The sequence below is a fragment of the Pezoporus flaviventris genome, unplaced genomic scaffold, assembly GCF_033815535.1.
Source record: "Pezoporus flaviventris isolate CSIRO_AGI_PZ_B2104156 unplaced genomic scaffold, CSIRO_AGI_Pfla_v1 ptg000071l, whole genome shotgun sequence".
Classification (NCBI taxonomy): domain Eukaryota; kingdom Metazoa; phylum Chordata; class Aves; order Psittaciformes; family Psittacidae; genus Pezoporus; species Pezoporus flaviventris.
This window is the reverse complement of record NW_026892619.1, coordinates 833755-847156: the sequence shown is the minus strand read 5'-3', so window position 1 is coordinate 847156 and position 13402 is coordinate 833755. Positions and strand designations below refer to the sequence as shown.

The window sequence follows — 13402 nt, the reverse complement described above, 5'->3', positions numbered from 1 at the left end:
TTCTCAGTCTTTCTTCATATGGGAGGTGCTCCAGTCCCCTGATCATCCTCATGGCCTCCGCTGGACTTGTTCCAAGTTTCATGTTGACACCAGAACTGCACACAGTACTCCAAGTGAGGTCTCACGAGAGCAGAGCAGAGGGGCAGGATCACCCCCTTCGCCCTGCTGGTCACACTGCTCTTGATGCAGCCCAGGATACGGTTGGTTTCTGGGCTGCTGTTGGCTTCCCAAGCTTCTCGGATGTGTTTGGCTTCCTCCAGAGGGATCGCTTCCATCAGCCTGCTGCCGTCCCTCTGGCAGGACTCCCATGCTGGGCACTCATCGGCTGAACCCCGGAGCTGCTGCTGCCAGAGCCGCCCTGTGCCTGCAGCTCTTTCCCAGCCGTTGGGAAGCAGCCAGCTCCCACGGGCACGGCTGTGGAGCTTGGGTCACCCTGGTGCTGTTACCGCGAGGGGTTTCCAGTGCCGCTGCCGATGCGGTGTCCGTGTCACGGGGCTGCTCACAGCCACCGTGCCTGATGGGCTCCTCTCCCCATTCACAATCAGAACCTCAACCCAGCCCTGCTGATTCACAGAGCAAAGGGCATTGATACCGGTAAATCAGTGCCAGAGGAGGTCCATTTGAAGGGAGAGCCTTGGATCCCTTCCCCTAGCCAGACCAAAGTGCTGCAGGGAAGGCAGAGAGCAGCCCTGAAACGCACCCTGCCCCAGGTCTGAGCTGAGATGACTCAGCAGAGCCAGGGTCTATTTTTACCCTCTTCAAGCGTTCTCTGTCAAGCTGGAATTTTACATTAATCCTTTCCAAAAGCCACAAACCCGCGTCACCTTCTGACTGGAGCCAATCATACCCCAGGACCTGCTCTTCCCTGCTAGGGAGGGCACAGTTTGGCTGCAGGCAGCAGAGCAAACACTGCCTTCAGGAAGCCCAGCGGCAGCATCAGAGCACGAGGCTTGTTCAAAGCAGCCGTGTTTATACACCTGGGAAATGGGCCTTGACCCTGCAGTGCTGGAGGCTGTTAGATGAGCATCACATGCTGTGATGGAAGAGCCAAGTGATGGGCTCATCCTGCTCCTGTTCCAAATGAGAAGCTCCATGCTGTGGTTCAACCCCAGCCCCACGCATGGCTGGGGGACAGAAAAGGGTAAAAGTGAGAAAACTCATGGGTTGAGATGCAGTTTAATAGGGAAAGCAGAGCAAAACAAGGAATGCATTTGCCACTTCCCATAGCCAGGCAGGAGACCAGCCATTCCCAAAGCAGCAGGGCTCTGTCACAAGGAACAGCGACTTGGGAGAACAAACACCATCGATTCGGACGTCCTTTCCTTCCTCCTCAATTCTTCTCCTGGCTGTGTACACCAAACAGGATGTCATACGGTCGGGAATAGCCCTGGATCAGTTAGGGTCAGATGTCCCGGCCACGCGCCCTCCCAGCTCCTTCTGTGAGAAGCAGAAAAGCCCTTGGCTCTGTGTAAGTGCTGCTCAGTGGTGTCTGAAATATCCCGGGGTCATCATCAGGGTTTCCAGCAGAGAACCCAGGCACAGCCCCAGAGCAGCTACTACAAAGGAAATTAACTGTACTCCAGGCACAAGCAGCACAGGAGGAGCTGTGATACGAGGTGAGATGTGACATCCAGAGCAGCCCTGAGAAGGACCTGGGGGTGCTGGCTGAGGAGAAGCTCCCCGTGACCCAGCTTCAGTGTCCACATGAGCCCAGAACCCTCCATGTGCTGGGCTGCACCCCCAGAGCGTGAGCAGCAGCTCAGGGAGGGCATCCTGCCCCTCTGCTCTCTTGAGACCCCCCTGCAGCACTGGGTACAGTGCTGGGGTCCTCAACATGAGAAGGACAAGGAGCTGTTGGAGCAAGTCCAGAGGAGGCCATGGGGATGCTCAGGGGCTGGAGCGGGTCCCGTACGGAGCCGGGCTGAGAACACTGGGGCTGTTCAGCCTGGAGAAGAGAAGCTGCTTGGAGACCTCAGAGCAGCTTCCAGTGTCTGAAGGGGGCCCATAAGGGTGCTGGAGAGGGACTCTTCATCAGGGACTGTAGTGACAGGACAAGGGGTGATGGGTTCAAAAACGGGAAGTTCAGCCTGAAGATAAGGCAGAAGCTCTTCCCTGTGAGGGTGCTGAGGCGCTGGCACAGGGTGCCCAGAGAAGCTGTGGCTGCCCCATCCCTGGCAGTGCTCAAGGCCAGGTTGGACACAGGGGCTTGGAGCAAGCTGCGCCAGTGGAAGGGGTCCCTACCCGTGGCAGGGGTTGGAGCTGGAGGAGCTTTAAGCTCCCTTCCAACCCAAACCAGGCTGGGATTCTGTCCCAGTTTCAAAGCCTGGCAGGTACCGTGGTTTGGATATGGAGCCTGGGCTGCAGCTCAGCCTCCAACACCCTCACGCCTCTCCTTCGTCCCAGAGCTCCTTTTAAGTCCTGCTTCAAGGGGAGGAAAGGGAGGAGGGCAGGGAAGGGGGCTAGTTCTGACTCTGACTCTTTGCTGGTGAAAGCTTCCTATTGCTTTCAGGAGCTATCTGGCCTGGCAGGGGAAGGAGGGATTTAACACTTTCCCTTGCCAGCGGCTGCATGCCTGGAGGCAGGGAAGCTGCCTCAGGAAGGGTGAAGGGAGAAAGGATGCAGAAATCACCCGCTTGGATTTCCTTAGCCTTTCTCCCGAATAAGGCAGGAAAAGGGAATGAAGACAGAAGTCTGAGCGCTCCTCTGCACTGTTTCAGAGGGGAAACTGAGGCAGGGAGGGAGGGGGTGGCAGTGCCGTGCTGCGGGGAATTGAGATCCCTGGAAGGTCACAGCGCAAGGCTTTTCCCTCCCTTTTAAAGAGGAACCTTTAAAAACGGCGTTTCAAACCGCTGGCATTTATGAGACAAATCACTTGTTAATGTGGATGGGGGAAGGTCAAAGTTATCGGGTGGCTTCAGATCCCTCCCAGGCACGAAAACAGCCGAGAGGGAACAAAGAGCTGAAGGTAAAACTGGATGTGGGTGTTCGAAAAGAACAGATACAAGGGCACGTACCCCATCACCTCCCCGGCGTGTGCCCAGGGTCACAGTTACAAGCAAGATGCTCTGGAAGGGGAGATTAGAGCCGCTTTCACCCCCTCAATCTCCTTTCAAGGTGGAGCATGAGCAAAGAGACGCTACAAGGACACAAGCATTCCGAGGGGCTGAGCTGTGCAGCGCCGCAGGGCACCAGCTCACAAGTTAACCACTAACCCTGGCCGGTAAGAGCTGGCTTCCCCAGCCAGCTTCCCCACTGTCCTCTATGGGCAGCTTGGGCTCCCATCTCCCTTCTCCCCATTACCACGGAGTGGGACACAAGCCCTGGTCCTGCTCAGACCCTGGTGCTCATTTTAACACCCACTTAGAACTGAGGAAGAAGGGAAGGAATTCAGTATCCTAACCCCCCTCTTCTCGATGGGGTTAATTTACCCCCAGTGCTTCTGTTGTGCTGGCTCCTGGGGGGTCCTGGTTCAGGGGGTGCTTTAGGGATGAGCAGGCTGCCCGCAATACGGACTGGGTGCCTGCAGGAAGGCCTGCCCTGGGTGATAAACACCCACCCTTCTCTTGCCCAGAGCCTGCTCTGTAAATCAGCCTTAAATGGAAGCAGCGTGCAGCATGGCTCCAGTGGAAATTCCTGCTTGAATTGGGGGAATGACGTGTCTGCCGGCATGTCCCAGAGCCTGGAGAGCGGGAGAGGGCGAGCATTGCTCCCAAGCTTCAGCACCCTCGGCCCGACACAAAGCTGCCTTTGTCTGGAGCTCCGTGTCAATGTTATCTCTGTGGTTTGACAGCTCCGACGGTCCCGTTTTATCCATGGCTGAGACGCGTGGAGCGGGCACTGGGGCTTTGTAACAAGTGCTTGCCAGGAGGAGGATGTCACCAGGGGCTGGATGCTGACAGTTGACCTCCCGCTGCTGGGATGTGTCTGAGCGCCCGGTATAAACCATGGGGCAAACTGGGAAACCTCCTCCCATCCTGAGTTTCTGCACAGCCATTCCCTAAGGAGCATTAGGGGGACTTTTCAGGGAGAGGATGGAGCAGGTCCTTCCCCATCCTGCTGGACGTGCACAGAGCAGTGCACTGGCCCTGTGAGCTAACTGGAAAATTCATTGCTCTCTGAGGAGCCAAATGACTGCAGCTGAAGTCAGTGGTATCTAGAGCCCAGAACACATGGTTTTGGTTAAACAAAAGGCCCTGCATACTTTTGGGGCTTGTAATAGAAGTACCCACCCAGGAAACCAGCAGGAATTCTTCCCCTTCAAATCCCAGTTCAGCTTAACTATTTTTGGCATAGACAGGCACAAACTGCTGCAAGGAGAAACCTAGGTTTCCATTGCCCACCATGGCTGGGAGTGCAGGTGTTCATCCCGCCATGAGTGTGGCCACCAAAGAGATGCTTCCCAAATATCCACATCTTGAATGGGTTAGAGAAGATGCTTCCCATATTTCCACATCTTGAGTGGGTTAGCTACAGCTCTGCTCATCTGGCTGGAGCCAAGGAGCCTCGCTGCCTTCCTCCAAGTGCTGGGGATGATGATGATGGGCAGCTGCTCAGCAGCCCCGTTGGCACAAAGGTGTTCAATGCACTGAGCCCTTTCCCTGGCGAGCAGTTTTCCTGCTGAGCCGCTTCCTCCCTGCAGCACCATGGGAATGCTGCTGCCCGTTTTCAGGCTGTCACCTGCCTTTGCCTCTGCTTTGGGCTGCCATTAGAGACTCCAGTTACTCACAGCACAGCCTCAGTGAGTCACCACGCTCCTGAGGCAGGGTCCACATCACCCAGCCGTTGTGCAACGCCCAGTTTTACATTATACAGGGTTTGTTCCCTCTCAACACAAGTTCCCCTGCACAAAACCAAAGCCAAACCCAAGGTGACTTTCCTCACTTCCCAGCTTGTTGGGAAAGGATGGTTGTTTTGCAAAGGGAGTGAGCGGTGCCTTGCCTTTGCGCCTCCGGGATTTGTCACCCGGACGTGTTTGTATAAGCCCCTTTTCCGTGGAAAACCAAATCTTGCGACTTTCCTCGCTCAAGGTGGCTGCTGTGTGATGGGGGCAAAGCGGGAACACCCCGCGGGAAGCATTCCTGGGGCCTCCTGGCTAAATGGGGAGCTTGCAAACGGAGTCGGGGACGGGAAAAGGAATGAATGGGAAGGGAAATAAGGGGTGAGAAAAGGAAAGTTCTACCAAAGCCGAGTCCGGCCCCTGCGGCTGCCACCAACCCCAGCGAAACCCCGAGCGCTTCCGGCAGGAGCACGGGACTTGGCGGAGCCCTCCGCCGGCCTCCGCGGCGCTCCGTGCCTCCTGCCCCTCTTCTCCGGCTCCTCCTCCAGCCTTCATAAGCGCCTTCACCTCGCCGCTCCACGCAGAGTCCCATTCACCGTGCCCGGCGCTGCGGATCCCGCCCACACCATGCCATGCCCGGGGACCTTCACCGAGCCGTGCCCGGGGCCGCGCTCACCGCCGGGGCCGCCGCTCTCGGCTCCGCTCCGCTCCCTGTCGCGCAAGATGCGCTCGTTGCTGCGCTGCGCGCCCCGACGGCTCTGCCCGCAGCCCGTGCTGGTGCTGCTGGTGCTGCTGGTGCTGGTCACGGTACGTGGGGCCGGGGCCGGGGCGTGGGGGGCTCTGTGGGGCTGTGTGGAGGGGTCGGGGACCCCCGCTGGCGCTGCCCGGTGCTGCCGAGGCATGCCCGGGCTTGCCGCGCCATCGAGGGGCCGCGGCTGCCGCGCTGGGGAAGGGTCTTGAGAAGGGGCTGGGGGGACACAATGAATGGGGGGGGGAACAGGGGTGCCCTGGGATGGGGGTGCGGGTTCAGCCGGGTGGGGGGCGGTGGGAATGGGGAGTGCCGCTGGTATAGGGGGGAGCAGGGGTTAGGGTTTGCCTGGCGAGAGCAGGGGAGGGGGCAGCGTCCCCTTAACCAGCGATACTGGGGGTCCGGGGCGTGGGGTTCATAAGGTTCCTCTCAACTGGGGGGAAGCTGGGGCGATGGTGGGGTCACCTGCGCCAGGGACCATGGTGGGAGTGAGGTTATGGGGGTCTCACTTAGCCTGGGGGCTGTGGGAAGAGTGAGGGCTATAGGGGCTCGCCTGGTCCAGGGGACTGGGGGGGGCTGAGGCTGTAGGGTGTCCCCCATGGCACAGAGGCTATGGGGAGAGCTGAGGGTATAGCGGGGCTCAGTGGGCAGGTGGGGGTCAGGGGGTTCATCCGCCCTGATGGAGGGCAGCAGCACATGGAGGGCCTGTGGGGCACAGTGGGAGCAGCAGCATGGAGGTGGAACGGGAACGGTGATCTCAGCTCCCCGGTGTGGGGCTGCGGGCGAGCGGCTGAGTGAGGGCCATGAGGCAACATGTGGGGCTGGAGGCCTGTGCCGGGGGGGGGGATTTCCAGTCCCTGCGCTTCCCAGCGCAGAGCGCCGTTTCAGTGTCGGGATCTGTTGGCAATGCCGAGGCTGTGCGGGGTGCTTGAAGGCATCGGGGTCGGATGCGGGCAGGAATGCTTCTCTGTGCAGGAACATTACCTCTCCAACTCACCCAAATGATGCTCAAACCCTGCGCGCCGCTGACTTTTAGGACAGAAAGTCCCACCTGCATGGATCGTGTTTGCCCATGCACTGGGTGTTGGCGCAGAGCTCAGACATACCTAAAGTCTTGTCTCACCTCCAAGCAGTTGGATCCCACCCTGAGTTTTAGGCTCCTGCTGCCACGAGGGATCACAGTGGAGCTGTGGCGCAAGGACATGTGGTTGCTTGCTCCGCACTGGAATTCCTCGCATTGAAATCGGCACTGCCGTAGCTGGTTGGAAGGAGTCACCTCCTCATCCAGTTCCTTCCATCCATCAGAGTTCATTTACACGTGCCTGGGAAAGCCAGACCTTTCCAAAACCGTCACCTAAAATCCCCTTCCTCTCTCCCATCTTCTATTTAATGCAACAAAAGGGAAGGAGGGACCTGTTGGGACTGACGATGCCCACGTAATAACACATGATATCGTAGCTGCAGCTCTTGCCTGTTGCATCATGCCTGGACTTTGGCCACCCTAATGGGCTGCTGAGAAGGAATGCGGCTTGGATCCGTGCTTTTGTGGGAGCTCACATTCCATCTGCGGGAAGCCGGGAACGGGGGGAGCCCCCCTGTGTTGGTCACACCGTGCCCATGGAGGAGCAGCAGTTGGGCATCTGCTGCCACCTCCTTTGTCCCTGCTCCTTCATGCAGTTGGCCCAGAGCCTCTGGTGACCGGGGGCTGTGGATGCTCAGGAGCTCAGGGAGGGCTCTGTCCTCCGCTGTAGGGTCCAGCTCCTTCCTCGGGATCCCTTCAGGACAAAACCACATTGGGGATGGAGGAAGGGAAAGTTCAACGCTTGGTGCTTCCCAGAGCTTTGCCTCCAGGCTTTGATCATCCCGAAGGAAGGGGCTTTTCCCTGCTGAGAGTACCCGGAGGCAGCGAGGCTTTGGGACGTTTACCTTGGGTGAAAGCTACTCCTGGCTTCACCCACAGCTCCCAGGCTGTGCTCTGGGGGAGTGACAGCTTCGTCAGGGTTAGCCAGAGCTGCCGCGGGCTTTGTGCTGGGCTGATGTGCTTGAACTGCACTCGCAGGTGCTGTGGGCTGATAGCCTTATCGTGCGCTTGGGCGAGCTCTGCCTGAGCTTCACGAGAAGCTCCCCCCTGGTCGCAAGGGGCCTTTCAGGGAGCACGTTGCTCTGTGGCTCTATTGTTTTAACCTTTAAAGCAGCTTCTGAGTCACAGGAGAAATATTTCCTTTAAGAAGCAGGTTTCACGCTCAGGGTGGGAGGGGAAGGAGGAAATGCCTCGGCCAGGCTGTCACTGCAGCATGGCGGGCATTGCCCCCCTGTATCCCAGCATTACAGGGGCAGAGGCAGGACGTAGGAGCAGGTTTATCCCCCTGGAGCAGCATGAGGACATTGGGGTGCCCCAAAGCCCCCAGGCCCCGATGGGTTGAGTGGCTGTCCCTGTTGAGCATTGTCCCCCCATAGTTGGAGTGACCCAGTACAGGAAGAGCTGAGCCAGGGAAAGGTGCTTGGGAGCCAGTGGAAACGTGGCCTTTTTCATGATCCACAGCAAGATAACACGGATGAGGCGGAAACTGGGAGCCTGGAGCAGCCCAGGGTGCTTCTGGTGGGCACAGGAGCCACATCCCGGCCGTGGGGCTGGTTTCCTCCCCACAAACACCCTCCCCATCCCTCTTCCACTTTCTTCGGCGCTGTGGTTTCAGGCGCTCACCAACTGGGGAAGGAAAAGGGGCCTGATGTTATCCTGAGGAAGCGTTAGGGAGCCTTGGCCTTGCTGATAACCTGGCAGCGGGAATCCCTCTGCAAACCTTCTCCTTCTCCAAGGAAACAACCACCCCGGATGCGGGAAGTGCCCTTCGCCTGCATGGAGGGGAGGTTTGGTCCCTGGGTCCAGCAGCTCTGAGCCATCCCAGGCCTCCTCTCCCACTTGGTCTGAGCGCAGTGGGCAGAGCCCTTGCCCGTCTCTTTCTCCCCTTGCCCCATGGATTTGGGGTGGGTTTTAAAGCAGGTTTTTCCCGATTGTTTTAACAGGAAGCTCCTTTGGGAGCGGCTGCATCAGCGCTGCATAGGAGGGACAAGGTGGATCTGTTCAGTGCACACAGGGGAGAGGAAGAGTTTTACCTCGTCCAGAGCAGCAATATCTACTGCAGGAAATGCGCTGCAGGTAAGGAGGTCTCCGGCACCCATCACAGCCTGTGCAACCTCACCACGTCACCGTGGTGGGTCCTTGCTGCTTGTGAGGAGGCAGCGGGAGCTCCAGCTCTCCCGTGCTCCACTCTCATAGAATCCTGGAATGATTTGGGTTGGAAAGGACCTTAAAGCTCATCCAGTTCCAGCCGCCTGGCAGGTTAAAGCCATTCCCCCTTGTCCTGTCCCTGCAGGCCAGGATATGGTTGGCAGAATGGGTTTTGTCTCATTATGAGATCTAAGGACTCATTATGGGAACATTTTCCTCCCTGTCTGCAAAGACATCTCCCTCCTGACCTGTATGTTCACACAAACCCTGTCTTTCTCCTGCCCTCCTTGCAGGCACCTATGTTGCGGAACACTGTAAAGAGCAGAACGGCTTCAGCAAGTGTTTGCCCTGTAAAGACAATGAATACATCGAGTACCCCAATGACCTCCCCGTCTGCTTTGTCTGCCGGACTTGTCGGGAAGGTACAAAGTGGTGAACCCTCAGCACCCTCGCAGGGAAGAGCTTCTGCCTAAGAGCTCATCTCAGTCTCCCCTCGGGCAGGTTCAAGCCATTCCCCTTGGCCTGTCCCCATACCCCTTATATCCCAAAGCCCCTCTCCAGGTTTCCTGCAGCCCCTTCAGGCACTGGAGCTGCTCTCAGGTCTCCCCTTCAGGAGCCTTCTCTTCTCCAGGCTGCCCCAGCCCAGCTCTCTGAGCCTGGCTCCAGAGCAGAGCTGCTCCAGCCCTCGCAGCAGCTCCGTGGCCCTGCTCCAGCTCAGTGACTGAGCCTGAGTGACTGAGCGTGGGGTGCCCTGGGTACAGCGCTCTGCTCTCGCCCGCAGATGAGGTGGAGCTGAGTCCCTGCCGAGCCGTCCAGGACACACGGTGCGCCTGCAGGAACGGCACCTTCTGCTCCCCGGAGCACCCCTGCGAGATGTGCCAGAAGTGCCGGCCCCGGTGAGCTGGGTGAGGCGCCGCGTGCCTCTCGATGGGTGCTGGGACCCCCGGCGCTGAGCCTGCCCTCTGCTCCCCTCTGCAGGTGTCCCAAGGGCGAGGTGGAGCTGGCTCCCTGCACGTCCTCCAGCGACCGCCGCTGTGGGCCTCCCACCGCCACCATCCCCAGCCTCTCCAGTACGTGTGGGGCTGCTGTTGGAGGGGAGATGGGCGGAGGGATGGGGCTGAGCTGCTGCTGAGACCGGGAGCATCTCCCCACGTGCCCTGTGTTATCCCCTTCCAGCCAGCTCGATCGTGATCATCTCAGTAACGGTGACTGTGGTCCTCGTGGGGCTCCTCTGTCTCTGGAAGTACTGCTGCTGCCATTCCACAGGTGAGCACGGCCTCATCCCACCTCACTGCGGGCTCTGCATGGGTGGGAAGAGGGGCCTGCTCTGGAGGATGCGGGATCACAACACTGCTTTCACCTTCCAGGGGACAGGAGAGACCTGAGCAGGAAGCCCTGCAGCGTGATGGTGAGTTGCTGGGATGTGGCCCCCCATGTCTTCTGCTCCCCATGTTGCCCGTGGCTCCTGGGAAGGCTGAAGGAGCAGGGGGATGAGTCTCATCCCTGCAGGGGTGTGCTAGAGCCGGGCTAAGCAGAGGAAAGTCAGTGCTCCATGTGGAGTGCTGGCAGCCCCCTCCCCAGTGCCTTTAACCCTTCCCTGGCAGTGGTGTTGGCACATCCAGGGTCCCCAGTGGGGACCTCAGTTTGAAGGGAGGGCTGTGCTCTCCTGCGGTCCCTTCAGGCTCAAGGTGAGCACATGAGCCATGCCCTTGGAACGAGGGCAGGGCAGATGCTGGTGTGTAGGTGGCATCTTTGAATGGTCAACGTGAGCCCTGCCCTCCCAGGACCACCCAGCTCAGCTGGTTTGTGCTTCTCTCCGGCCACAGGACTACCTGCTGCAGCGTCTGATAAGGTTCCGGAGCAGGAACCTGGGGACTCAGGACAACAATCTCAACAAGAGCTTCTCCCAGGGTCCGCTGCTCTCCAGGACCCCAGAAGCAGTGCCTCCCAGTGCTCCGGGAGCAGAGGTACGTGAGCCTGCTCCTCTGCTCCATCCCGCTTGGCCACGGAGCAAGATGCTTTCCTCTGCCTTCACCAAGCTCATCAGCTTGAGGGCTTGCAGAGCTGGACCCTGGTTCCTGCATGGAGACAGTGAAGGGCTCCCTGTCCTGGCTCTGGGCTCAGGACTCTGAAGTCTGCTCGTTGCAGCCGGCTGCCACAGTCCTCTGCTGGTTTAACGCGGCTGCTGGGCAGACAGCGGGGAGCCAGGGCCCACGGGGCCCCTCTCTGCTCCTGGTGGCCTGCTCTCCTCCCAAAGCCAGGAAGCAATGGGTGCCTTTGGGGTGTGCGGTGATGTCCTGCCCCCACAGCCCCCAGAGGCAGGGAGAAGGTCTCCAACGCCGCCGTGAATGGGGCTTGGGGACAGTTTGTGCTGGCGCTTTGCGGGTGCTAGAGGACGTGGTCTTTCCAGGTGCTGGGGCCGGGGAGCTCGCAGCCCACTGGGAAACCCAGGAAGAAACTGGTTCCGGTGGAAGGAGCAGAGCCTTATGCCCGTAAGTGTTGGGACCCAAGGGGTGTGCTGGGGGTGAACCGGCTCTCCAGGCTCTGCCCTGTCCTCTGAGCTTTCCCCTTTTCCCCCTTCCAGGTTTGCAAAGCAGCTTTTACACCTTTGCCCAAAAGGTGCCCCACGAGCACTGGAGGAGGTTCGGCCGAGCCCTGAATCTGCTGGAGAACGACATTGCCCTGGCAGAGAAGGAGAGCGGGCTGGAGATGTTGATCGAGATGCTCAAGAAGTGGCAGGAGAAAGGAACGATCGACACGTCGGTGAACGCGCTGCTGGACACCCTGCACCAGATCAGCCTCGGCGGCGTTGCCGAGGACATCGCCTTCAAGCTGGTCAAGGAGGGCTCTTTCCAGTATGAAGTGAGCTGAGGAGCAGGGCAAGCCCTGCATCTCTCTGCTTCAAGCTGAGGCCACAGATACCTCTAAGAACACTGGAGTTTTATCTTCCTATAGCTCTGCTGTGGCTCTTCGGTAGCCATCGCACAGCTGGAGCCAGGAGTTGATCCTCTCATGAAATACAAACTTCGTGGTCCTCTCTGCTGAAGCTATGGGCTCCATGTTGGTGCTTCCTTCTGAAATCCAGGATGGTGCTTGGAATTCACTGGGTCAATGCAAAGAGCCCTAAACTACTGCAAGCTGCCTCTGGCATGGTCTCACTTGAGAGCTCTGGTACTATATGGATGTCTTCAGGACCAGTGCAGAGAGGGCAGGATGCAGGCATCCCCGTGGCTTTTAACTGGATCGTCCTTTTGGAGGGGGTTCCTGGCATCATGCAATGGCTTCTGCTTGTAGGACATTTCTAAGCTGGCCAGCAAGCTCAATACTGTATGTTCAGTGGGCAAGCATTAACTGGGTTCTGGGGTTACCTTCTCAAAGCTGTTGACCGAACGCATTGTAGGTGGTAGTGCTTCTGCTTGCTGCTAGGAATCAGCTTGAAACTGGACTTTGAGGGGAGAATGGGAATGGTTTACAATGGTGATCCCTGGGGTTGCAGGCTCTGCTGTCCCTGTCTCAGCCAGCTTGGAAAGATGAATGCACTGAGGTCTGAGCACGACTCTGGGTACCGGCCATGCATCCTCCAGCTCGATGGGCTGCTGCTCACTGTGCCTCTTGCTCTGGCTCTCACCCATCGCTCAGGGACAACTTGGCTGGAAAACACAACTACTGCATTACTGGAGCTGGTGTGTGCTGCATCCCAGTACAGCCCAGCCCATCAGGACCTGCCCTCCCCTGCGTGCTGGGAGAGCATGAGGGGCATCACCAACCCCTCTCTGGCGTCCCTCCCACTGCTGCCCATTCTCCCCAACACTTAAAACCCCAAAGACGATCAAGCACAAGCAGCAAGGTTGTATTTATGTATTTATTAAGTAATGTAAACCTGTACAGATCTTAACTTAAAAGCGAATATAAAAATAGTGTTGTTTCTTTATGCATGGGTGTGTTTTTATACAGAGCTCTGGCCCAGCCAGTTTCTTATGTCCAGTTTTTACATGTCTCTTTATCAAGGAAGAATAAACATTTAAAAAAGCCTCCTGCTTCCTCACCTGGATTTCTTCCCCCCATCCCTTTGCTCTGCCACAGGCACCAAAGGAGCTGGACCAGATGCTCAGCACTGAGGATGCAGCCCTTGGCATCCTCAGGCCAGCATCCCGCTGGGAATGCTCCCCGCAGCAGCAGCCTGGGTTGTGCCTTTACACCCACACCCCGAGTCCTGTGCTCTTGAGGTGCCTGCAGGAGGCAGAGACCTCGGTCCCTTGGGTGCGCAGGGCTGGGACCCTGGGCCTGAGCGATGCTGTCAGCCCGTGCTGAGGCTGCTGCTGCAGGGGGGTCCAGCGACACCCCGCCAGGGCTCTGTTGCTATCAAGCTGCGTGGCAATCCATGCAGTGCTCAGTGAGAGAAGGGCTCTGCCTGCCCCGAGTGCCCCTTTGAGCTTGCCCCAGCCTTTGCACTGCGCTTTGATCCGTAAGAGGGCTCGGGGGCGAGCGGTCGAAGCAGGAGCTCTCAGGGACCTGCCAGGAGGCTTCGTGCCCATGTGCAGCCCCAGTGCACCTCTGTGCATGCAAACCTGGGCAGGGGGCTCCTGCAGAGCCAGGCACATGCAGGGGGTAGTGCCGGGACACAGGCTCAGCTCTCAGCCCGGGGAAG

The 13402-nt window shown here is 58.6% G+C and overlaps 1 protein-coding gene across 1 annotated transcript; it reads left to right on the top strand.

Annotated features, from left to right (window-relative positions):
• Window positions 1–5416: 5416 nt before the first annotated feature.
• On the top strand, window positions 5417–12785 carry LOC133279056 (tumor necrosis factor receptor superfamily member 10B-like). Its single transcript, XM_061472402.1, is given in 10 exon segments — window positions 5417–5584; window positions 8550–8682; window positions 9048–9176; window positions 9536–9650; window positions 9733–9824; window positions 9931–10044; window positions 10047–10162; window positions 10596–10721; window positions 11165–11246; window positions 11339–12785. Coding segments are annotated over 10 exon segments (1278 nt in total). The 5' UTR covers window positions 5417–5500; the 3' UTR covers window positions 11626–12785.
• Window positions 12786–13402: the final 617 nt, after the last annotated feature.